Raw genomic sequence first — 25,742 nt, 5'->3', positions numbered from 1 at the left:
CAAATGTTACTGACAACCTCTGGTGAGATTCAGGAAAAAACAAAAGCACAGATGAACATTAGAAAACAGGGTGTCACTGTGAACCCGAGACACTGAAAAATCATGAAAATACTTGAGCTTCATCTCCATGCCAGTAACACTCTGAAAGTCTCGGCAAGAGAGTCCAAGTTTTAGAAAAAACACAATCTACAACACTGGCTCAAGAAGAAGGCTGAACGTCCTGTAACTACTCAAGGAGACTCGATCTTAGATACCCACTTTCCCACAACAAACCCAGGCCCAGAAGACTTTCCTGCGAGTTCCACCAGGCAAGAAACAGGAATCCCAATCCTACACCTTCTCTTCCAGAGAACAGAAAACGTGGGCAGTTTCCCAACTCAAAGTGAGCACGGCCCTGACACGAAGACCCAAGCAGACAGTGTTTAAAGGGGAATTAAAAGCAAGACTTGCCCCTACACTCAGGTCCACCTTGGAACATGCAGGACTGACTAACGTCACTCACCACGTCAACACTGTGTAAAGAAAAGCAGCATGGTAGCCCAACAGATGAAGGACAAGCATGTGGTATATTAGAGACGGCGGGGGTGCATCCGTAGCCCAGGGTGGAGCTTTGGGGCCTCATCTCCACCAGTGGCTCCCCCAGGGGCTGGCCTGGCTCCTGGCTCTGAGTCCTCGCTCCTCCCTTCTCTCCCCCTTCCCCTGGCCCCACCCCTTCACCTCTCCCCATCCCTGGTTATTCTGCATCCACATTTTCAATTTCCTGGCCTGCTGCTCTTCCCTCTCTGGGCCCTCACGGGGACAGCTCACAGATGTCGCCACAGTTATTTCGAATCCAGGTGGCATCAATGTACTCCATCACATCTGTCTCCATTTTGTTTTCACGCCACTCCAAGAGGGAGCCTCAGCCTCCTTCCACCTCCACCCACCCAACCCAGAGACCTCCTGGATGCCTGCATCCCCTTCTTCCCTCTCCCCCTCCCAGACCTCCCAACTCAGCACCAAGGGCAACATGATTGGACTGTCCCTGCAGCCCGGGAGCATGGCCTCACACACATGTCTGGGTAGCGTGCCACTGGAATGAACTGGTTCCCACTAGCAGCCGCTCCTGCCTCAGCCTCCCTCCCCACACCGAGGGCTGTGATCATGTCTGCTGGGTAAGGCCTTCTCCTCAAGGTATTTTCCCCAGTGGGGTCCAGGATGATGACCTCTGAACTCTCCCACATCCAAGAATGTCTTCCTCTCAGGATAAGGAATTTAATTCTGGTTATACATGAAGATTGTGGACAGTGTTTCACTCTTCCAGCCTCCAGCATCAAAGACAAAGAGCTGGATGCCTGATCGCTGATCACTTTTCCACTACAATTTGTTTTCATCCATAAGCTTAAAAGGTTTTCTTTTTTCTAGACTCTAAAGTTTACAGCTTAATTCTTTTCTTAAACCAGAATATGCCTAGTTGTCTTTTCTCACCAATACTGCTAGGAACTTGGTGAGCCCTGTGATCTGTGGGTTTTTCTTTGGCTTGGGAAATGTGTTTCTGCTGTTTCTGCCTCACCTTCCCTCTCACCTTCCCTCTCGCCTTCCCTCTCGCCTTCCCACTCGCCTTCCCTCTCGCCTTCCCTCTCGCCTTCCCTCTCGCCTTCCCACTCGCCTTCCCTCTCACCTTCCGTCTCACCTTCCCTCTTACCTTCCCTCTGCTCTGGTATTTCCTCCTCTGGAATTCCCGTTACTCACAGGCCAGACTCCTGGATCATTCTAGCAAGACTCCTTTCTCTTCCCTCAAAATCTACTTTTATTTTTATGTTACACTACATTATAATCCTTACTCTTTTAAAAACATAGACTGTCCTTTAATGTGGCCAGTATGCGACTTTCGATGCCTTCAAACCAGTGCTTAAATTCTTGGGTTTTAAGATCTGACAATTCAACATAGGGACTAGGACGGACGGATAGACCAGCTCTGCAAGCCAGCAACAGGAGAGAGGCTGACCTTCCCATAGGACCAGTTGAGGCCTGGGCGCCCTCCTTCACTATGCACCTCAAGAGCCACCTTGGCTCTCTGAAGCAGTTGCATCTGCAAAACAAGAGGCACTTCTCCTTCTCCCTCCCTGCCCCCCGCCCATTCCTGCAGCCCACGTGGCCCCAAGGATAAGAGGAGACACACAGAAGCAGCCGGTAAGGCAGGCAGCGGCCGGCAGGAGGCAGCTCAGGCTCACTGGAGCGGGCACTGCTTCCACTCGCATGTCTACCCATGTCCATGTGGATGTTCACTTCCAAAGCCCAGCCTATGGAAGAAACAAACTTACAAATTGTCAGCCTTGACAGCAACACCCTTTATTCAGCACCAGGAATACCCTTCGCACAGAACCAGCGAGCTTCACGCGCTCAGCTTCCCCGCGGAAATGCTCACGGGACGCTGCGGGACCCCCGGCGTGCCACACGCTCTAGTGGTGGTGCTGTCTGAACTGGAGCCCACAGTAACCGCATGTGCCGGTTTTTGTTTCTTTGTCCTGAAAAAATTCAAAAGGAATGATGTCGTATTTCCATATTCTACTTCAAATCTAGATATTAACCTTTGAAAATGTATGTATAAAACTTGAAACAGACTGTCAGAAACAAAAATACGCAGTTACTACTGAAGTAAGAATGCAGACTGTCCATCTCGGTTCCAGCCTGACCGAAGCCCCCGGCCTCAGGCTCCCACCCCGGGCTACGCAGCCATCCCCTAGGACCCCCAGGGACATCACTGTCGGCCTGCAGCTCCATTCACTCCCCACAACTCAGCGGCCTGGAGCAGGCAGTGGGTGCTGCACACGACCGTGAGGCACACCCAGGCTCGGCCTGAAGGGCTGGAGCCCAGGAGGGTACATGCCAGGTGCCCAGTCCCACTCTAGGCTGCTTAACCATTTATGCCTGTTACACTGTCCCCTTTTCAGGACAGGCAACAAGATAATGACAGCTTTTAATAAATGTCAGCTCTAACGACGTTAAAGTCCCTTAACCAGGACTCTGCTTTGGGGAGAACACCAAGCCCAGCAGCCGCCTGAGTCCCTGAGTGCTCCACGGTCGGTGGCCTCCCCCTCTCCCTGCACCCCAGGTCAGCAGCCGCCCAAGTCCCTGAGTGATCTATGGCAGCCTCCCTCCCACCCTGCACCCCAGTTCCACATCCCAGCTTCAGCCCACGGTCTCTTTCTCTGGTCCTGTGTTCTTTTTTTCTCAATGGTCCTGTATATGACACTCATCAACAGGCATAAAAGATTACATAGGGATTGTTACAAAATAAACCGTGTGCCCCGCAAAGTCCTAACCCCCGATGTGACTGTATTTGGAGATGGGGCCTTTAAGGTGATGAAGGTAAACTGAGGTCACATAGGGGCCCTGAGCCAATCTGCCTGGTGCCCTTATAAGAAGAGGGGATGAGGAGTCTCCCACAGAGGGACGGCCCTGTGAAGACACAGGGAGGAGACCTCATCTGCAAGCCCCGGAGCGAGGCCCCAGGAGGAACCCACAGAGCGGCACGGTGGTCTTGGGCTGCAGCCTCCAGCGCTGTGGGAAATGTGTTTGTTGTTTTCGACCCCAGCCTGCGGTGCTGTGTGTGGCAGCCTGAGCTGAGATGATGACCAAACCGAGAAGGGCCCAGAGAGGAAAGACGCTTGGGCGTCCGAGAAGAGAAACATGCCGCCCACCACTTCACAGTTGAAAGGTTTTCGGACAGGCGGCTGTATGTAGGCCCTGTAGTGTGGCGCTGTAGGGTGAATGTGCCAGCAGTGTGAACCCCGTAAGGGCCGCCTCGGGAGCAGGTAGAGAAGAGGACAGAAAGAACAGGCATTGGGAGTGAAGGGGAGTATGAGGACGAGCAGGCTGCCCTAACATGTGCACGGGTGGCCGGCTACGCACCAAGTTTATATACACTTTTGGGTGGCCAAGAGCTCCCCCGCCGCCATCGCACGCTATCACCCGAGTCTCCACCTCGCTCACGGGCTGCTCTGCTATCAAATCAATGGCAAAGTTTTCATTCACCTGGAACAAGAAGAAAGACTTATGTAAACAAATACACAAACTTGCTAACTACATACAATTTAGCCCACCACACACAAATTCATGTACCATCAGCATGGATCTATGGTGCATGCTTCATTTAACTATTATCATTGTAGACCTTATTAAATTCAGGGCCTACACACACACCTACTTTTCACTGGAGTAAAGTTCCAAACGTGGAGAGGCACTGCAAGAATCCCAGCAGCACAGAGCCTTTCCCTTCTGTCCCCGTGGACCCAGCAAACGCTGACACGTGCCCCGTGGGCTCTGCCACGCCCTCTTCTCCCCACCACATCGTTCTGTCCCACCTGAGGACATTTGTATTGCTCGGGCCTGTCTGTCACAGGCTCCCATGTGCGTTTCATAAGAACATTCTCTCACAGAACCTCCATGCAGTTATCCACCTCAGTAAACATGATACCGATGGAATAGATTTATCTAAAATGCCAAAACTGCCAGTAGCCCTGCAATCTGTTAGACCAACAATGTCCTTCCGGCTTTCCCCTTGGGCCACAGAGGTCCTGAATGCCAGTTAGGTCGTTCCTAAGTGTTTTCTCTGGTTTGCTGCTACCGTACACTGGGTCTCCTCATCCACTGTGTCTTCCACCTGGTCAGTTATGACTCGTAGGCATGTGCGGGAAAGACTCTGGTAACTTCACGTCCTGCTTGTGTGCTGATGCTTTCAGTTACAATCAAAACGGAATGAAAAAAGCATCTCCATAATACCACGATGGGGTGAAGGAGGACACAGGACTACGTGGAGATGCCAGGCAGTGGGTAAGTGGACAGGAAGCTTCCACTCATCCATGTGGGGAATACCAGGGGTCCGCCTACATATTCACTTATTTACATGAAATCCAAAGGAGAAAGCATTGAACAGTTACTACTGTGAGGTGGAAAGGAAGGAGGACGCGAGCACGATCGTTAGACTTTCTTCCAAGTTTTATAAATCTGACTGAGACTGTATTTTATATTTTTCAAAGTTAGAAAACTAAACTTTTAAAAGAGACAAATGGACCTAAGGAATTCCCAACACTTTAAGAGAGTAACAGGAACATTTCTAACAGGACACACCTTAAGAATAAAACAGCTTCCAAAGCAAGTGAAATTATTATTGAAAAATCAGGATTTTCAGTGTGGGGAAGGAAATAGAGAGGTCAGCTCACTGGTTCAGCAGAAGTCTTGTAACCCTGAACTGAGTTTGGAAGGATCAGTGTGACTCATCCCATGTCTGATGTTCACACACACCCTTTCTTTTCTTTTTTTGAGACAGAGTCTCACTCTGTCGCCCAGGCTGGAATGCAGTGGCGCGATTTTGGCTCACTGCAACCTCCGCCTCCTAGGTTCAACCAATTTTCTGCCTCAGCCTCCCGAGTAGCTGGGATTACAGGCACCCGCCACCACATCCGACTAATTTTTGTATTTTTAGTAGAGACAGGGTTTCACCATGTTGGTCAGGCTGGTCTCGAACTCCTGACCTTAGGTGATCCGCCCGCCTCGGCCTCCCAAAGTGCTGGGATTACAGGCATGAGCCACTGAGCCTGGCCTACACACACCCTTTCTAGCTCCATCCCCAGGACCATGATTAACTCAGGGCAATGAGGACCCCTGCTGCCCACATGGTGGTCTCTAAACACCATTTCACACCGAAGGGAAGGGACTGGATTCTTTCAAAAATGACTGATTCTGGGTCCAGGACAGGAAATGTTATAGGATGAACTTCAGACACTCTACTGTGGCACAAGTCAGGGAAGCTTTTAAGGCAACTAAGGTTGTGTTAAAAGAGGAGTCAACCCGGGGAAATTTGCCACATGGGATAATCTGGGATACAGGAAATTGGAGGGACAAGGGGATTATAACTGCAAAATGTGGAAACACAAATTTTTACACTCATGATTTCATAAACATATTTTAAAAACTCATTAATGACCTTACCAGGTACTATGGTTTGAATGTGCTCCCCCAAAGTTCCTCTGTTGGAAACTGAATAGTCAGTGCAACAGTGTTGAGAGACAGGGCGGGGCCTTCAGAGGTACTGAGGTCATGAGGGTTCTGCCTCATGAAGGATTCTGGCTGCCCTCACAGGTGGTGAGCGGGCTCCTGGTAGAAGAAGTTCAGTCCCCTTCATGCACACTCTCCAGTCCTTCCCTTCCACCCTCACCAGACACAGCCCTCAACCTTGGATTTCCCAGCCTCCAGACTGTAAGAAACAAATCTCTGTTCCTTATAAATTATCCAGTCTCAGGTATTCTGTTATAGCAACACAAAACAAACAGAAACTAGAGAATCAACCCATTAAAGACTGGTAAATATAGGGAAAGAATCAAGTATTTCTTCTGATTTTCCTACAGAAACTTTACCTCAGCACCAAGGTTTCTTTTGATATAAGTATTCAACCTAATAAGATGGATAATATCATCATTTTACAACCCCTTATGAAATCACAGATGTAAGAGACAATGATCAAAGTCTCTTACTACAACCAGAACCAATTATATTATGTGCCTCCTGATGGAGGGATACATCACCTATGTAGCAGTCTCACCAGGAACAAAACACTGACCCTCAATCTGATCAAGCCTTGAGATCCAACTAATTTCCAAAACATGCAGAGACAAGAGACATGTTCAACAACACTACAGTGATGCGGTCAGTAGAATCCAGCTGTGGGTGACTCTACAGAGGAAATGACCCAGGTTCTTTAACAAATAAAATTTTCCAATGAGAAAGAGAGTGGGAGACCGATGGGAACCTACAGATTAAAAGAGACATAAGAGACACCAACAGTTGCATGTAGGAACTTACTTGGGCTCGGAGTCACACTGTAACATTTTTAAAAACATGCATGATCAAGAATATTTAACACCACTTAGATATTTAACTTAAAGAAAGTATAATTTTTAAGGTGTGATAATTATATTGTTGTCATGTTAATATATTTTGTTATTTTGGGTTTTTTTTACTTCCCTGTAAGATCTGAATGTTAGTATCTTTTGAAGGTACAGTTAATTCTTGAACAACTCAGGGGTTGGGGGAACCACCCCCAACACAATTGAAAATCTGCATATTATTTTTGACTCCCCCACAATTTACTCATAGCCTGATGCTGACCAGAATGTTTGCCAATAACATAAATGGTCGATTAACATATATTTTGCATGTTACAAGTATTATATATTGGATTCTTATAATAAAGTAAGCTAGAGGAAGAAAATGCAATGAAGGAAATCACAAGGAAGAGAAAATGAACTGACTTTTCATTAAGTGGAAGTGGATCGTCATAAAGGTCTTCATCCTCATCATCTTCACGTCGAGCAGGCTGAGGAGGAGGAAGGGAGGGTTGGTCCTGCTGTCTCAGGGGTGGCAGAGGCGAAAGAGAAGCCACTTAAGTGGACTCACAGTTCACACCTATGTTGTTCAAGGGTCAACTTACACACAGATAAATTTAGACTCAGTAACATGATGTCAAAGATTCACATCAACATTACCAGAGGCTGGGGGGCCGGGGGAGAGGCAGAGCAGAGCTGAGCCAGATTGGCCCCTCCGACAACGATTAGCAGAGCTGAGCCAGACTGGCCACTCCGACAACGATTAGAGGAGCTGAGCCAGACTGGCCCCTCCGACAACTATTTCGGTTGGTAATTGTTGAAACTGACTGCCTGGGTACATGGGAAAAGGGAATCATTAGACTATTCCCTCTGTTTCACAGAATTTATGTTTTTTAAAAAGCAATTAAAACATCCTGGCTTGGCAAATAATGTATTTGATGATGCTCACGATGGCAAATTTGGGAACTTGGAAAGGGGACATGCCTTGATTTCCTCTGACTCTGTAATGAGCCAGCCCCTTTCAGCTGCCCCTGGGAATAGTCAATGATTAAGTGCCAGGAAGACAAGGCACGAAGAACCGGGAAGCTATGTGAAGTAGAGCGCCGGCATCTGTGCATGTAGAGGGAAGGAACTCAACTCTACACCCCCAGCAGGCCTCAAAGCCCAGGGATGTGGGTCTACCTGCATGTCCCCTCCTGGAGGGCCAGCCCCGCCAAGCATGACACAACCCTCTGCCTCGGATGTTGCTCCTGGGGTTCCCCTGCTTAATGGCACAGCCTGAAACTTTGTGCTCCTTCTACAGCATCCCCGCCCCAGAGTGGAAGCAGCAACAGGGCTCATCACAAAGTCACTCATTTCTGGAGACTAGAGGCCCATTCAATGCCACACAGTCACAGAGAACACACACGCAGTGGGAGGCAGGGCACCACTCTCCCTCACAGATACGTTTCGGAAAGGTTTATTTTTCAAGAGGTTCTGTCAGTTACAGATGACCATTGTGTAATGCTTTTCCTTGAAGATCTATTTCCAGAAACACAGTAGGAAGTTAGTGGAAAATGAAGCCACATTAAAGCAGAGGCCTGAGCCGTGTGGCGCCGCCCGGGTTGTTCCACACGCTCCAGCAACACAAGCCTCTGCTGCCGGCCGGGCGGCTCGCCTTGTCGCAGCGCCTTATAGCGGGCTCTGGAGTGAGCGATGTTCTGCTCACCCCTGCTGCAGGCGATGCAACTAACCATACAAATTAAGCCTTATGGTGTAAATAATATGGTGTCTGCCTAAGTGACAACGTGTCACAAAGGCCGCACTAACAAACTGCCAGGCCCCGATCACGGCAGTCAAAGAGACCGGCCACCTCCCTGCAGGGAGGGCTGCTGACGCCTCGACACTGGTGACTGACACGGGATGCCCTCCCGTCATTTAGTGTGCGCAGCTCAAGGGTGACCCTGACCGCCCATCACCAGCAAACGTCTGGCTCCAGGAGCTCAGTGCAACCGCAGGAATACAAAGAACCAGCAGTGAACACACCCAGCCACGACACAGAGCCCCGCTCCGGGTTCACTCGGCCAAGCTCCGGCAGTGAACACACCCAGCCACGACACAGAGCCCCGCTCCGGGTTCACTCGGCCAAGCTCCGGCAGTGAACACACCCAGCCACGACACAGAGCCCCGCTCTGGGTTCAGACTCAAGGCTCCATTCTCACCTGCTTTCACCTGGGGAAAGGTGAGAAAAACTGAAGAGCGCTGCTGCACTTCACGAGGGAATCAAGGGAGAACCGTCACGGCAGCCCGCACGCCATCTCTTGTTAAGCACACGGCACATCATACACAGTGAAGTGTCCAACCACTGTAAAATGAGTCCCTCGCCCGTCACTAATGTAAAAAATAGGAAACACTCTTTCCATTGACCTCTTGATGATCAAATGATTGCGCATAAAAATATGTAGGTTTAAATCTTTAGGAGTCAAAGTCCTATTGTGTCAAACTGAGATTACATCTATTAAAGATAAAACATAAAAATATGTGATTCTGTGACACAGCATCAAAACCAACGCAGAAGGGAAAAGTCCACCAGCTGGATCATCGACACTCTGTAGAATACCGACCCCATTCATGGACATTTAAAATAAAGGTTTAAAATAAAGTAAAAGCTCAGTTCAATTATTTAGAACATCAGGCATTCTGAACATGAACGCCAATAATTATTTTAGCTAAACGTGTGTATACATGTCTATAAAGTATATAATTCTTAAATCACAGGCAAAACTGAAGTTTTCATTCAAATTAATTTTTAAACTAAGTAACTTCATAGAAAATGCTCTAAAAACCACAATTGAGCTGTCTGTACAACATGTTCAAACTTGCTTTGAGAATGTTGGAATCCAGTGACTAATTTTGCCAGTGCCTTGGAAGAAAAAGAACCACAAGACACAAAGACACAATAGTGAAGCAAAGACGAAGCCGGGGCGCTGCACGAGGGAGGAAATAAGGACCATCTCGCCGGAAATAAAGCCCATCTCGCCAGCTCACCGACAAAGCCACCAGCATGTGAACCTGGGGCTCGTGAATTCACAGTTCCAACTATTTTCCTCTGGGTCCTGGGATAAATAAACCTCACTTTATAACCATTATTTCTGACAGTCCAAGCCTTTCTAAAGGAAGCAAAGACCCACGGTTCTTATCCATCCAGAGGATTTCTTTTAAAATCCGATTGCCTTCACTCCACTAGAAAGATGGCGTATTTGGGAGGGAAGCTGAGGAGGAGGAGCATGCAGAAGCAGGAAGCCACACAAAAGCTCTGGAGAGCAGCCATGGCGCACACCGCACCGCCCGCGTCTCAAACACCCCCTAAAGGACGCCCAGGTTGCTTCAAGACAAGAGAGACTCAGGCAAACCTCCCCTCTTAAACCCTCTAAGGATGAACCTGAAAGCAAGCACAGAGCTCCGCCTCTGCCACCAACCAGATGACCTGCAAAGGCAGACGGTGGAATTCCGAGGCCCCTCAATTCAATCTTCCTCTCACGGAGGACCTTCTCAGCCACCACTGTCTGGCTGGAGGCCTCACCCTAGCACCCATCCCCGACTCCCAGTCCTGTCTCCCACCTGGAGCTCCAGCGGCACCACAAGGGCACTTTCACAGCTCCCTCCTGGTGACGCCACCTCTTCCTCCTGCCCCCCAAGTCCTAGGAATAGTGGCTGCTTCCTGCAGCTACTGACCCCTGGGTACCTCAGCACTCCCTCTCAGCTCTCTGGTGGCATCCCTCCTGTGACCAACAGCGTGTGTGTGCACGCACGAGAGCCAGCATGGTTCGGATGGTGCTGCGCTGGCCTCAAGAGACGGCTCAATGTGGACGAAAGATGTCACAAGTCTCTTCCACTGCTGATCCGAGGAGTGCGCTTGTCCTGGGTGACAACACAAGTTACCTCCAGAGGGTGTGCAGAGCCTCTGGAGGTGCCGCGTGGGCCCAGCCTCAGCCTCACTTGCTTCCCCACCTGAGTGTGCCCTGCCCTGCCGGCCTCTTGGGAGAAATAAGAATGAGCGACACCAGCCACAGAAGCCTCAGGGAGGAACCTCTGGTCAATTCCTGCGTGGGCCTGAAGCCACTTCCCTCTTAATTTTTTTTTAATTGTGGTAAAATACACATAACATAAAACTTGCCATCTTTACCATTTCTGAGGACACCACGTATATTCACATTATTGTGCAACCATCACCACCGCCCATCTCCAGAACCTTCCACCTTCCTAAACTGAAACCCCATTTCCATTCAACACTAACTCCAAATTCACCCCCCGCCCCCGGCAACCACCAACTACTTGCTACCTCTAAGAAGCGATTGTTCTGGTCCCCCGTATCAGAGGAATCACACAGTGTTCACACAGTACCTCTGAGTACCTCACACAGTACCTCTAAGAAGCGACTGTTCTGGTCCCTCGTATTAGAGGAATCACGCAGTGTTCACACAGTACCTCTAAGTACCTCACACAGTACCTCTTAGTACCTCACACAGTACCTCTAAGTACCTCACACATTACCTCTAAGTACCTCACACAGTACCTCTAAGTACCTCACACAGTACCTCTAAGTACCTCACACATTACCTCTAAGTACCTCATACAGTACTTCTAAGAAGCGACTGTTCTGGTCCCCCATATCAGAGGAATCACACAGTGTTCACACAGTACCTCTGAGTACCTCACACAGTACCTCTGAGTACCTCACACAGTACCTCTAAGTACCTCACACATTACCTCTAAGTACCTCATACAGTACTTCTAAGAAGCGACTATTCTGGTCCCTCGTGTTAGAGGAATCACGCAGTCTGCTTCTGTGACTGGCTCACTTCACTGAGCGCAACGTCCTCCAGGCTTATCCGTGTTGTGGGGCGTGTCAAGCGTTCTTCCTTAAGGCTGAATAATATTCCACTGTCCATGGACAGATCACATTTTGCTTATCCGTTCAGCTGACAATGGACCCCCAAACTGCTTCCAGATTTGAGTTATAATGAATAATGCTGCTATGACACGAGTGTACCCCAGACCCCGCTTTCAGTTCTTTTGGGCACACGCTCAGAAGTGGAACCGCTGGATTGGATGGAAGTCCTAGTTTCAACTTTTTGAGGAACCCACACGCTGTTTTCCTTCACGGCTGTGCCATTTTACATTCCCAGCAGCAAGGCACAATTTCAGTTGCTCCACGCCGTCACCCACGCTTGTTTTCTGTTTGGAGGGTCTTGGTAGTTTTCCTCTCTCGTGAGCACTACTCAATTATTTCCATTAACGAAATCTACACACTCTTCTCAGAAGGATAAAACTTCACATTATCGCAACAAAACAGCACGCCAGGTAGACATTTGCACCACGTGCAACTGCTCCTAATCCTGGTGGCACCACGCACCTTGAAGTCTGCTACTGAAGAACTGAGGGCCAGGCAGGTGAGGCCACAGGGTCACAACTGGACTCAACCCTGCCAGCCTAGGTGTCTCAGAAAACGTGCAGAATCTCGCTGACCCAAACGCCCAGCTGTGGGCTGTGCGGGTCAGGGAGTGACTCCGCCCTGCCGAGCATCTGAGGAGAGAATCCATCCCACTGGCGGGCAGATGAAGGCACAAGCTGAAGCCCCCAGCTGTTCCGTGATCCTGACACACACAGGTGGAGAGGGGCGACACAGAGTCACACTCAAGGGATCCCAGCCTCCTGATGTTGCGGGTTTGCTGCCTAATTCCTTCTTTTCAAAAACTAAAAGTAAAGACCTTGTGTATAGACACTAACGTTTAACTTCAGTATTTTAAAAAAATCTAAAAGTGAAGCCTGCCCTCATGGTGGTGGCGAAGGCAGCAGCAGAGTAAGGCGAACACGCACTAGAGGCTTCCCTGGGACAGGCGCTGCTCCAAGCCTTTCCTCATCTACACGGACTCAGTGCCCACGAGCCTACAAGCTAAGTCACTGAAGCACACAGCTCATTGCCTCATAAGCCCATCAGCGCAGGAGCCTGAATCCGGATGCGGCCAGGCAGGGCAGCCCCAGCTACTAACCAAAAAAGCAAATGATGTCGCCAAGTACCTGGCTACCAGGCTGTTGTTATTGCTGTTATCATTACCACACCTCACTGCAGACCTCCCCCAGTCATCCCTTCTATTAGGGGACAAGTCATATCTGCTTTTAATTTTACTTGTACGACTATAAAGCAATGAAAATATTTCCATCAACAGCAGAGAAATACCTGGTCACTTCCAAGTTTGTTCCAGTCCCCCATCTGACTTATGTGGCCTCAGAGTGCCACCTGCTCCAGGACCATGTGAGGCCTGACTTCTGGCTGGGGGTGGCTGGCACATTCTTTAGCACGTGAGGAGTCTCCTCACAGGAAGGCCCGTCACAGGCCCAGGGGCCATGGATTCCTTTGCAGGTACCCCCGGTCAAAGCTGGGCAGGAGCCACACAGAGATACTTTCCACTATTTTTCTGCAAAGACCAGCTCAATTATCTAGCTTCCTGCTATGCTTGTTCTACAGGTGAAGTTCAGATTCAGTTTATTTTTTTTTTTTTTTCTGGAGATAGAGTCTTGCTCTGTTGCCCAGGCTGGAGTACAATGGCATGATCTCAGCTCCCTGCAGCCTCAACCTCCCAGACTCAATGACCCTCCCACCTCAGCCTCCCACGTTGCTTGAGCTACAGGCATGTGCCACCATGCTAGGCTAATTTTTATATTTTTTGTAGACACAGGGTTTCACCATATTGCCCAGGCTGGTCTTGAACGCCTGGGCTCAAGTGATCAGCCCACCTTGGCCTCCGAAAGTGTTGGGATGACAGGCATAAGCCTACTGTGCCTGGCCCAGTTTACTTCTTAAAGTATTACTTGACAAAACTAGAGGACAGTACGATCAGGGGCTGCCAGGGGTTGGGCAGAGGGAGGGATGAACAGGCAGAGAACAGAGGATTTTTAGGGCAGTGAACTCGGTACAACACTGTCACAGTGAATACATGTCATTACACATCTATCCAAACCCTAGAACATACAACATTAAGAGTGAACCTGTGGACTTGAGTTAGTAATAATGTATGAGTATCAGCTCATCAACTGTGACACAGGCAGCACACTAATGAGAGACGGCAGTAAACAGCAGAAACTGAGCTGGGGGGCTGTGAAAACCCTACTTTCTTCAGTTTTTCTGTAAATCTAAAAGTGTTCCAAAAAATTAAGTCTCTCAGAAGCCAAACAACTACTACTAAAAATAGTACTAAACACCAAATTTGTGTTGAAAGAAGGAAAGCTTGGGCAGGATGCCCACTCATCATGTTATCAACATGCCTTGAACCTCCAAAGTGTGAGGCCAAGACGTGCCCTGGACACTCGGGATGCTGAATGGGGGAAGGCACTGGAGGCTTGGCCGGCTGGAGCGTTGAGGTCACAACCAGGACGCCCTGGGTGAGCTGCCGGTCACAGACACTACTATCACACTATCCCGTACCCATCCCTCACTGGCTTCGCCAATCCTGATTCTGTTTGGTTTAAGTTGTTTCCCACTACCCTATGCTACACCAACCAGAAACCAGAAGCTACACAAAGAATGTTCAGCAGAGAGGCGTTTGTGACAGGGACCCACATACTTGCTTCGTCACTACAAGAGCTGAGATAGGGAGCTGGGCTGGAAGCCAGATTGCATGAATGAGCCCAAGGGCTTCAGGACCAATCTGCTCCAGAACTGCTCAATCTGGGGCTCCTACTTTGCCCCCACGACCATGCCATAACACCCACAAAGCAAGGATGTAGAGTCCAGCCACTACCTCAGTAACAACCACCCATCGATGCCCAGGAAACCTCCGTCACCACAGTCACTGCCAAAAGAAACCAAAGGGCCTGCGAACCCTCCCCACGTCCATCGGTTTCTCCCCTTCTCCACGGTCACCACTAAAAGAAACCATACCGCATCCACACTAGGAGAAACCTCCCCTTCTCCACAATCACTGCCAAAAGAAACCAAAGGGCCTGCAAATCCTCTCAACATCCATCGGTTTCCACCTTCCAAATGTCAAGTTCATATACCTAACAAGAATGCCCAGGACAGCCTACACACGGAAGAAATGTCCCATTCGCAATGCCATGAGCTCCTTTGTGTGAATCATTGGGATACAGCATTGGAGAATGTGGCACATGGAACAGATGCTTCTACTGGGAATACACTAACAATTCAAACAACAAACAGAAAAGGGTTTCTGAGGATGGAGAGAAGGAGCACTTACCCTATGCACCACTTACTCGACAACTGACAGTGTGATATCACTGGAGACTTATGATTCAATTAAAAATATTCACATGGTTCCATTTCACAAATGAGAAAACTGAACCCATGCTGTGATTCAACCTCACAATTTTTAGACTGCAAGTCCACACAGCTTCTACTCCGAGAGGCAAACCCACCAGACACAAGCCCCTCTCCACCACCATGATCCTGGTAGACATCACTAATCAATCATGGCACACTCTTTCACTGAATGTGCATCAGGCCTCAGGATCTTTCTCAACCCAACACTCAAGCGGCATTGCCAAATAATCAACCACTATAAAACAAACTTTTCTGACACCCACCCATCAAACCACACAACTGTGAACCAGCTGAATTTTGAGAATGTGAATTTATAGTCAATTCATGATCATGTGAGCTTTTCTGGAATGCCCTGTAGCTCTGGAGTAGACGTACAAAAACTACACACTGGGAATGGATAACGTAACCAAGATTGAAGGAGAAGGGAAAATACATGATTTAGGGATAGCTACAGTGTTAACAAGAAGAACACCAGGCTAACCAAAGTGGGAAAAAGAATGAATAAGGTGGCTGTGAAGGACGCTTCACAGCATCCTTCAGGAAGCAAATTCAGGAAACATGGAGGCATGCCTGATCTAATTACGAATTCAGGAGCTCATTGACATGAGTGATAGAGGAGTCAGGTAAAAAAAAAAAAATGGGCTGATTTAGGCAGAAGGATTCTAATTTCAACATTCTTTCTCCAGTGGTCACTCACAGGCACCTGAACTGATCTTCCCTTACAATGCATAGAGCTAACAGACCCACTAAGGGAAGAAAAACTTATGTGCCATTTTCAGCTTGTCAGTGTAAGTCCCTGTAAAAAACACACACTAATTTATTTGGTGAAAACTATAAAAAACACACCTCCAGGTGGTTAAAAGAATAATTTTTTTAAAGTTGATATGATTTACTTAAATCTGAGAGTCTCAGGAGAATAAGGGACAAGAATTTAAAAAAAGATCACTTCCATTTATATGCAAACCAGAACTACGGCTACAATGTTATGTATTTCAGGGGGAAACAAGTCAGAAATAGACACAATTAAGATTTTAAGAAAGGAAGAACCCCATCCAGAACTGTTAGGGTGCTTGCAATATGGGGAAAATTTATTTAAATCTTATATATTAATTTTTATTTCTTGTTGGTTACATAAAAGTTTTAGGAAAGCTTACCTCTCTTCACTAGATTTTTTACTCACCTCTTTCTGACGACCTACAAACCGAATTCTCCTGTAGTCTTTATCATCATAAACCTGGAAAAAAACAAAAAGACCATGTGTGACTTTTACGGCCTAATTCTGAAAGTCACTTCATATCAATCATAAATATTACAGAAAGTGTTTTTCTTAACTTTTAGGCCATTGATGAAAAGTCAAACAAGTGCACAGTACTCGGTGTAATCAGGGGCATTTTTAGCGAGATAACTGGGATGAAAACGGGTGATCACGTGGATCAGAGAGCAGCACAGAAACACAGCCCGGGAAGGTGGAGCTAAGGAGGAGAGACAAATCCTGACCGAGGAGAACCGCCCCCAACCTTCTTTGGCATATGGCCTGAGAGCTTTAATATCCCCCCATTAAATCTACTAGGGCACATTCCAGTATACACAGGTACCTTTGTTCTTCATTTTGGCTTAGGGCTTTTTTGTGCCTTGGACTACAACCGACTTCTCAGGTTACTAAAATTTATTATTGAATATTACACAAATTCTAAACGTTCTGACCCAAATAATCGGCTGCCACAAATCGCCTATGGGCAGCCAGTCCACAGCAAGTGCTGCCCGCTGGGGAGACTTCCCGTTCCAGAGCCCGCAGGCCCTGGAAGGACGAGACCCACCGCTACAGGCTGCCACCACCGTCCCGACTCGCGGGCGTCCTCCCCGGCGCGTGAGCGACAGCACAACCTTACCACGACCTGCGCTGCCGGCGCAGAACCAGGGCCGCGGATGCCCGGCGAGCCCACTGCCACCAGTCGCCCGAGGTGCGGCCGGAGGAAGGGGCATCCTGTACCCAGCGGCCGTTACCTGGCCAGTGTGCGTGACCTTCTCCCCGGTCGGCGAGACCCGAACCCCGAAACACCTGGCGCCCAGGGGCAGGCTCCGCGCCGCCTCGCCGCACCGGTTCAGCAGCCGGCAGAAGGTCATCGCCGCCGCCATTTTGCGCCGCTGGCCTTTGACCCGGCGCAACGTCCCGCTTAGCGCTAACGCATGCGCACGGCTTCTGGCGGCGCCAAACAGCCGGTATTTATTTCGCCCTGGGGGAGCGCGCGCGGGTCGGGGCAGAGGGTGCGCCGGAGCTGCTCTCTGATTCAGGTGGTCACCCGTTTTCATCCCAGGTATCTCGCTAAAAATGCCCCTGATTACACCGAGTACTGTGCACTTGTTTGACTTTTCATCAATGGCCTAAAAGTTAAGCGGCCCCGTTGCGCCGGCAGGTGCAGCCTCATGCAGTTGCAGCCGCAGGCTAGAGCTAGGGCCCTGATGAGGCAGGCAATGGTGTGCGAAACCTTCAGCGATTAGGAGTACCCAGTGGTTCTTATTTAGCGGACAGGCAGGGGAGGATGTAAACTGAGAATACATTGTTTATATTCTTATGGTAACCGATAATCATGAGACGTTTAAACATCAAAATTACTGGGTGAAGGAGTCAACTGCTTAGCAGACGAGACTGGAAGTGCATTCTCCTCGTTCAAGGCAAGCGTTCCTGTGTGTGGTTATGGGGAGCCGCGGAGGAAACGTATATTTGGGGGATTTCTGCAACAAAGCCTAGTACACCGACTGATTTTACAGCATGCAAATACAGCCTCTAAAAAGGCCCGTTTTGCTTAGAGCTGACTTGGGTATAAATCCCAGCTTAAGCTCCAGCATCCAGCTTTTATTTTGCTGTGGTCAGAGCCTGAGGACCACGTGACTTCAAGAACAAAACACTAGAGATGGATGAGTGGCGGGGAAGATGATAAAGAGGAGGAAAGGCATGAGAAACAAGAATGCACATGAAAACCTCCGGTCCCAAAGATGTCCCAGCAAACGTGGTGGTCAGAGGCAGATTTGTCCTGGAGCTGATAAACTCCAGCGGCCCGCCCGGTGTTCGCCGGGTCAGGTGGAAAAAGTGGGCGCTGCGATGAAGCGTTGGGGCCTGCAGGGAGCGCGGAGTGGACGCAGCCACGTCTGCAACTCACCCGGACACACACAAAAAGGAAGGCGAATGGAGTTACGGGTAGATACCTGAAAAGGCAGGGATAAGCGAGCTAAGTGTAGAATCTAGGTGGCAAGTATATGGGTGTTCACCGTACAATGCTTTCCCTTTTTCTCTATGTCCGAAGTTTTTCATAATGTTGGGGAAAACAGCCGTAACCAGTTGAAACTACTGCCCGTCTCCACTCGTTTCCCGGAGCCTGTTTACATTTCTCCTGTCCACTTAAAAACATGTCCTCTTTCTCAGTTTGTTTTGACATTGGTATTTGCCAGTTTTTTCTAAGGTCTAAGTGGTTGTAATTTCTTTTTCGTTGCGGATATCCACTTTCGTTCCTGGTTTTTGCATTTTTTTTACCGAGAGCGCTCCAAACAGCGCGACGATCCCGGTGGCCCGCAGAGAGTGCGCAGTCGGGGAGTGATACGTCGCACTCCAGCGCCTGCGCACTCGCGGCTGCGTCTCTGCGCCCCGCACTGGACGTGGGCACGTCACGTGACCCCCGCCGCCGCCATCTTCCTTCCTGGCAGCAGCGTCCGCGTGCCAGTGCGCAGACGCAGGGGTCGGCGCCGGGTGAGATCGTGCGGCCGGGTAAGGGAGCCGTCTTCTCAGGTCAGGGGTCCCGGGTGTCCTGAGAGTGGGGGCTGCGAGAGGGTGGGGCCGGCCACCTTGGGACCCTCGGGCGTGTCTCCCCGAGTGGGCTGCGGTCAGAGGAGCGTGGGCCGGGGCCTGGCGGTCTCAAAGGGCCAGGGTGGGGGGGTGCGGGTCCGACCGTGGGCGCCCGACCTGGCGACAGGAGGGGGTGTCCAGCGACCCCGGGGCGGGAGAACCGGCGGCTCCCGAACGCGACCTCACAGCCCGCGCGCAGGGCCGGCTCCGGTGCCGCAGTGTCCTCCGGGCCCTGCAGGCCCAGCTCTTCCCAGCCGGGGCCGCTGAACCCTAAGGGCCGGGGCGCGTGGGGAAGCAGGGGCGGGCGACCGGGGTGCCAGAGTTCCGTGCTCTTCCCGAGCGGGGGCCTGTCCCGAAACTGGCCCGAGGGAGGGCCCCTGGGTCTGGGAAGAGTTGGAGGGAGGAGCTCATCAGTTGAACCGTCCTTGACCTGGTGTCTGTTTGGAAAGGGATGCGGCCTAAGTTTAAGCTCCCTCCCAGCCAAGTGAGCCGCTCTTCAACATCGCGGGGCTTTTCACACTCACCTACACTTGCAGCAGGCGGGAAAGGGAAGGAAGCCACCGTCCACTGCCCCTTATTCTCCTGGCACACTTGGCTGATTAAGGCAGTGTTGAAGCTCAGGTCGAGGCTGCAGCTGGTATGGGAACACCCTCAGACCCCGAGGTCCCTGCCTTCCCAAGCCTCAGTGAAACAGAGAAAAGGAAGCCTTAAAGAGCAGGTGGAAGTGCAGGAGAAGCTATAACTCCTTTTTTTCTCTCTCCCATAGATTCACCACAACATGGCAAATCTTTTTATAAGGAAAATGGTGAACCCTCTGCTATATCTCAGTCGTCACACGGTGAAGCCTCGAGCCCTCTCCACATTTCTATTTGGATCCATTCGAGGTGCAGCCCCCGTGGCTGTGGAACCCGGGGCAGCAGTGCGCTCACTTCTCTCACCCGGCCTCCTGCCCCACCTGCTGCCTGCGCTGGGGTTCAAAAACAAGACTGTCCTTAAGAAGCGCTGCAAGGACTGTTACCTGGTGAAGAGGCGGGGTCGGTGGTACGTCTATTGTAAAACCCATCCGAGGCACAAGCAGAGACAGATGTAGACCCTTTCCTTCCAGAGTCACGCACATACTCGTCATCGCATCACTTGGGAGAATGGTTGTATCTTACGGAAGGAATTATCACCTCAAGGAGTCAGGGGAAAGTGACTGGAAGCAAACGCCCTAAAAGTTACCCATCACGTTTCAGTGTAAATGAGTAACTATAGAAGACATTGCGTTATCTTATTTCCAAAACGTTCCAACTAAAAAACATTTTCCTATTAAAATAGACCTTCTGAATAGCTTAGTTCATTCATTCTCTCTGAACTCAGGCTGCAGGTAGGGATTGGATGGTGCTGGGTGAGGCTGGGCAGGACTTCTCTATGTCTCCGTGAGGCTGCTTAGAGCCTCTTGGAAGAAGTGGTCAGTGTTTTGGTCACCCGTCGCTGTACAAGCCAAGGCTTGGTGGCTTAAATCAGCCATTTTACATTGCTCACGATTTTGTGAGGCATTTGGGATGGGCTCAGCTGAGCAGTTTGTCTGATCGGTGTGGCATTAACTGCAGGACCCACTTCCAGGATGGCACCGGCTCTCCTGTCTGGGGTCTCAGTGCTCCTCAGGCTGTACGTAGCACCTCCTCAGGCAGGGCCCACAGCGTGGCTTGCGCTGCCCCACAGTGAGCTTCCTGAGAGTGTCCCGAGAGACCCAAGCAGATGCTATGAGGCTTCCTATGACCCAGCCTCAGAAATTCCAGTGTGTCATTTCTACCGCACTCTTTCAGTCCCTAGGGTGATCCCAGATTCAGGGGGAGGCAAGGAGCTCCCCTTGCTAGAGGATGGCCACACCTACAACTGGTAAGGACTTGGAGGGATGGAGTGGGCTGGTCCTTCCCTGGTCATCGGGATTCAGAGTTGAGTGAGCCCCATGCCTTGGGGGAGCACTGTCGTCAACATGAATTTGGGGGTGGGGAGCACAGTCCAACCCAGAGCAGATGCTGAGATGGGACGGCCTTCTCACGGCTCCTTTCCTCCTGGCCAGGGACACCTCCCCTTCTCCCAGAAAGGAGTTTCGTGAGACAGGAGACCACGCAAGAAGCCTAGCGCGGGGGGAGCGCCCTCCTACCCAGATCAGCAGCAGGGGCGCAGCAGGGTCACCCAGAAAGGCCTGGTGGGGCGGCAGAGGGGGCAGCATGGCCACATGAGGGCCAAAGCTCCTCCCCAGCACCCACATCACTTCTCCAGGGGGAACAGACGCCGGCGTGGGTTGCTGTGAACTCTGTGCTGTGCCCATTCACCCTCACGAAGGGCCTCTGCAAGCAGCTTGAAGTGGGCATTGCAGCCCGCAGGCGTCTGGCCAGTTGAAGAAGGTGGAGGGCATTATTACCTGAAAGAAAAGGGAACCAGCTCTGCGAAGAGCCTGCTTCTGTTGTGCAGTGAAAGGGAAGCCCTCTCTCGAGCCGTTCTTAAGTGAGGAGTTGATGCACTAGAGTGTCTGTCACGGGGGCCCCTGAAAGTGTCAGAAGCCAGACCCCACTAGGAGACCTGTTATGCACTGGGGCTGAGAATAGTTCAGCAAGAGAGAGGACTTTCCTCAAGTGTGTGTGTGTGCGCGTGCATGTGTGTATATGGCACGTGTGTGTGCATGCATGAGTGTGTCCACATATATACGCGTGTGTCTGCATACACTACCTGAACAGTCAGTGTGGGAGGGTGTGATGAGTCAGTGGCACCACTGTAGTGACCCTCAGCAGACTGCAACCTTCAGCCAGTGTGTGCTCTCCATGTCTCTGATCTCTCACGGGGTGGGTGATGTGGTTTTGAGAACCACAGGGTCCTGACAGCCCCCAGCATGGCTTGCTGATGCTTCCCGAGCACCCTTAGCCTGGGCCCTGGGGTGAGGAGGAGAAGAGGTGCCGCTGCCCTCACACCCTTACTGTAGGAGCGTGTGAAACAGGCTGGTGAGTGCTGTGTGTGAAGCGTGCCAGGCCCTCCAAGGCAAGAGGTCAAGGATGCTCCCTGCAGGGGATGATGGCCAAGCTGAAACTTTGGTTGCAGGGGAGGCAACCCGAGGAGGGGGCCTGAGGCTGGGCACGGGCAGGGGGCATCCAAGCCATCCTGCGTGGATGAAAACTGGGTGTGTTTCTGCAGTACGCAGTGCTCTGGGGGGAGACCTGACCACCGGCTGCATGCCTGCAGTTGGGTGTGATGTGCTTACGTGCCATGCAAACGTGGGCACACAGTCGTGGCCTCTTGACAATTGCACAGACAAATCCCCAGCAAGGCAGCGTGGCACAGGAGCCAACAGGAAGGAATAAAGAAGGCATGGATTTCATGGCACGCTTGATCCAACGGGGAAAGGTGGGATTCTGCTAATTTTGCTTGAGTAGAAATCTAAGGCTGATAATTACCTATCCAGGCTTCAGTCCAGAATAAGTGATTAATAAAAGAATTCTGCAGAACCAGGCCAGGGATCCTGGGCATCGGCACTGTGGACATCTGGGGCTGGGTTGTGCTCCGGGCCCATCCTGGGCACTGCCGGGTGTTCAGCATCCCTGGGCTCCACCACAAGATGTCGGGAGCACCCCACACACAAGCAGGGCCAACCAAAAGTGCCCCAGACACTGTCAAGCACTCCCTGGGGGGCAACACGTTTCCCCATCAATGAACCAGGGTTGCTGCCGCCTGTCCTAACTGGGCACACCTCATGACGAGGGCTGGGATGCAGGTGCACCACTGGGAGGTGATCTCGGAAGTCAGGATGGGGAGTGGGGATGTGAGTCAGGGAGGGAGAGGAGCTTCCAGGGCACAGAACCAGAGCGACACCGGGTGCCACCCTGTTGTGTCCCCTGAGCTCTGGCGGAATGGACCTTGGTGTCCTGTAGGGGATGAGGACTGGGGGGGGGGGGCGTTTATCCACAGATGCTCGTCACTGGTGGTTGAGGGTGACCGTGTGGGGACTTAAATCCCAGGCACTTCCAAGCCACCCAAAGGTGGGCTGAGCAGGTCCTCATGGGCACAGAGAAAGGCGACTGCAGAGAGAGGAGGAGTGGGCACGTGGGCCGGCGGGGTCATCCTGTCAGGAGCTGTCCCTGCACTCGCGAGACCTACGGGTGGGCTGGGGCCCTGCCACATGCCAGCCCTGTCTTGCCAATGTCCTCCCTGTCTCCTGAAGGTGTGGTGCCAATGAACTGAAAGACGGATTGAAAATACTGTGAGAAGTTAGAAGTGCTATTCAGGTGTACGTTATTAGGTTATTCTCTGAGGGACTTTTAAAGTAAGATCAACTGGGGACAGCAGTGCAAGTGAAGGAAGAGTAAATGATGCCCAGATGGAGAGAAGAACATAGGAGCTGTCTATGCATTTCCGGAAGGAGGCGAGGTGCTCTGTGGGACGCTGTCATGTTTGTATCCACCTAGGAGGCTACTCACCGACCAGGTCTAACTGACGGACCACCCACCTGGCAGCGTCGCTGTCACTCACCCAGGAGAGTGGGAGGCGAGACCGGCACTCCCAGGGTCCAGGTCTCCTTCCTGTGCCGGACCGGTGGGGGCTGGGGCTTCCCTGCCTCCCTGCGAGTGGGCATGGCTGTGAGACCTGCTGTGGCCTATGAGGCTGGCTGAGGGTCACCAGCAGGGTCTCCGAGCAGAGGTGATGTGCTGCTTTGTGGCGGAAGCACTCCACGCGGCGCGTTCGTTTTTCCCCCAGCGATGGTGGAAGTGATCGGGAGATGGAAGAGCCGGTGGAAGAGTGTTGATCCTGTCCATTCCTCAGTGTCCAGCCTCCGGCAAGAAGCTTCCATGGAAGCCTCGTGTTTAAAAGGGGGCAGGCGCGACCCAGCCCTCCCACAGGGTTCTGGGAACCCAGAGAGCTGGGTGCTGTGGTCTCAATGTTTGTGTCGCCAAAAATTCCTGTGTTGAAACCTAATCCCCCGTGGGAGTGCTTTGGAACGGGGCCTTCAGGAGGTGACTCAGTCCTGCTCCAGGGCCTCGTGATGGGGTTTGGGCCTGAGAAAAGGGAGTCCAGAGAGCCAGCTCGCCCCATCCACCGTGTGAGGAGGAGCCCTGTCTGTGAGCCAGGAAGCCCCACCAGACACGGAAGCTGCCGGCGCCTTGATGCTGGACTTCAGCCTCCAGAGCAGTGAGAAACCAGTTTCTTGTCTGTAAGCCGTTGGTGGAATTTTGTTATTGCAGCCCGGACAGATGAGCATGCTGCGTGGAGGCAGAGCCTGCTTCCCAGCCGTGTTTGTGTCCGTACATCTCCCACCAGCCCAGCCTGCAGCGGGCACTCGGCCAGCGAAGGCAGACCAGCACCTCCGTGCCTGCTCAAGAGAGGAGACCCGCCTCCTGCTTGCTCACCCCTTTTAAGGCCAAGCTCCCATCTTGCTCTGTGGACTTTGCTGAACCATCCTGCCCAAGAGAACCCTCAGCACCTCTGGCACTGGAGTGTGGGACAAGCTTGACACTGGATTTTTCTAGAAATACACGTTCAGCGAAGGGCAGATGTGAAGTCAGTGGTCACACAGGCTCCTGGTAACCACAGAGCCCCGCAACAAATCGTAACCAAGCAGCCCTAGGGCAAATGGCGTGGCTCGCCACAAGCCATCTCGAAACTCAACGCCAAGACATATTTCTGAATATTAACTATGCAAAAAAAGTTGTACAACCGTGTGCAAAGTACGTTTCCATTTAAGTAAAAAACATAAATCTAAGCACGTTTTTCGAAGCCACCGTATTTAGGTAACTTTGTAAGAAAAGTTCTGCAGCAACACGCTGCAAGACAGTGGTTGTTTTTACTTCTCAAGGAGAGGGGAGAACAGACAGGTGGGAGTGAAATGTGAGGTTCCCTTTCTGTGGGTTTTAATTTTGTTGAGGAGTTGTGTTTATATCTTACTTTTATATTGATACCTAGAAAAACATAAAAATTCATCAACAATATGCTTTGCCAAAATAATCTGAGCAATGAAACAACTGTCAAGGAAAAGTGAAGTCCCTGCCCACCCACTCCACGCCCTCCCGTTTGCCAGTCAGGCTCAGCGCCTTCTCTGGGGCTTCCTTCCCATCGCAGCCACTCACCATTTCTTCCGCTTACTCAGATTGACCATGTGTCTCCCACACACAGAGATGATTCTCAGCCCCATGGAGCTCGTTTCCAGGCCTTGGAGAAGAGGAGCTGAGGGCCCCCGCCAGGAAACTCTGGGCAGAGGCTTGTGCCCAGGAAGAGCCCAGCCTCAGGGCCCTGCTCTCCAGCTGGGGCTGCAGCTGCCTTCCTTTCCCATCTTGCTGGTGTTAAACAGAGTTCATGGGAATTACTGAGCTGGATTCCAGCGCTTCCTGCCAGTAGGCAGCTCCCCTGGGAAACCTCCTGTCCCCCCAACCCGAGATGGCTGCACGGTTGCTTCTCCCGCAGCTGGCTGCTGCGTTCATTCTCTTTTTCTTCCTTTTGGGACTGCAGGCTCACCAGCTCACCCAGCACATAACCCGGTAAATACTTGAACTAGTATCACCTGTTGCTGAGCATGTCTTTAATCTTAAAAGGATGGAGTGGAATCCACGTTCTGCCTCATTACCACATTGGCGTGTCTGAGCTTCAATGTGGCCAGCTGCATCAAATGATGGTCTCCTCCACAAGTCCGTGGCTGGGCCACTGCCAGTTGTTGTTGATAAAGTTTTATTGGCACACGCCCCCTCGCTCA

At 51.1% G+C, this 25,742-nt stretch overlaps 2 protein-coding genes across 5 annotated transcripts; one reads left to right on the top strand and one right to left on the bottom strand.

Moving 5' to 3' along the window:
• Positions 1–2,306: 2,306 nt before the first annotated feature.
• On the bottom strand, positions 2,307–17,496 carry NDUFS6 (NADH:ubiquinone oxidoreductase subunit S6). Its single transcript, XM_008960073.5, has 4 exons — positions 17,191–17,496; positions 16,367–16,420; positions 3,895–4,017; positions 2,307–2,507 (listed from the first exon to the last, which is right to left on the bottom strand). Exons 1-4 carry the CDS (start codon positions 17,494–17,496, stop codon positions 2,442–2,444), a joined length of 549 nt encoding a protein of 182 aa, XP_008958321.2. The 3' UTR covers positions 2,307–2,441.
• On the top strand, positions 17,387–20,351 carry MRPL36 (mitochondrial ribosomal protein L36). 4 transcript variants are annotated; one of them, XM_063604367.1, is made up of 2 exons: positions 17,387–17,501; positions 19,791–20,351. In XM_063604367.1, exon 2 carries the CDS (start codon positions 19,803–19,805, stop codon positions 20,112–20,114), a length of 312 nt encoding a protein of 103 aa, XP_063460437.1. In that variant the 5' UTR covers positions 17,387–17,501; positions 19,791–19,802; the 3' UTR covers positions 20,115–20,351. The 4 variants fall into 4 exon arrangements, with proteins under 4 accessions (XP_063460437.1, XP_008958322.1, XP_003808025.1 ...); XM_008960074.5 differs by lacking the exon at positions 17,387–17,501 and adding an exon at positions 18,119–18,382; XM_003807977.5 differs by lacking the exon at positions 17,387–17,501 and adding an exon at positions 18,747–18,967.
• Positions 20,352–25,742: the final 5,391 nt, after the last annotated feature.

Source organism: Pan paniscus, chromosome 4, assembly GCF_029289425.2.
Source record: "Pan paniscus chromosome 4, NHGRI_mPanPan1-v2.0_pri, whole genome shotgun sequence".
In the NCBI taxonomy this organism is placed as follows: Eukaryota; Metazoa; Chordata; class Mammalia; order Primates; family Hominidae; genus Pan; species Pan paniscus.
Note: the sequence above shows the minus strand (reverse complement) of the source record. Positions and strands in the feature narration are given on the sequence as shown.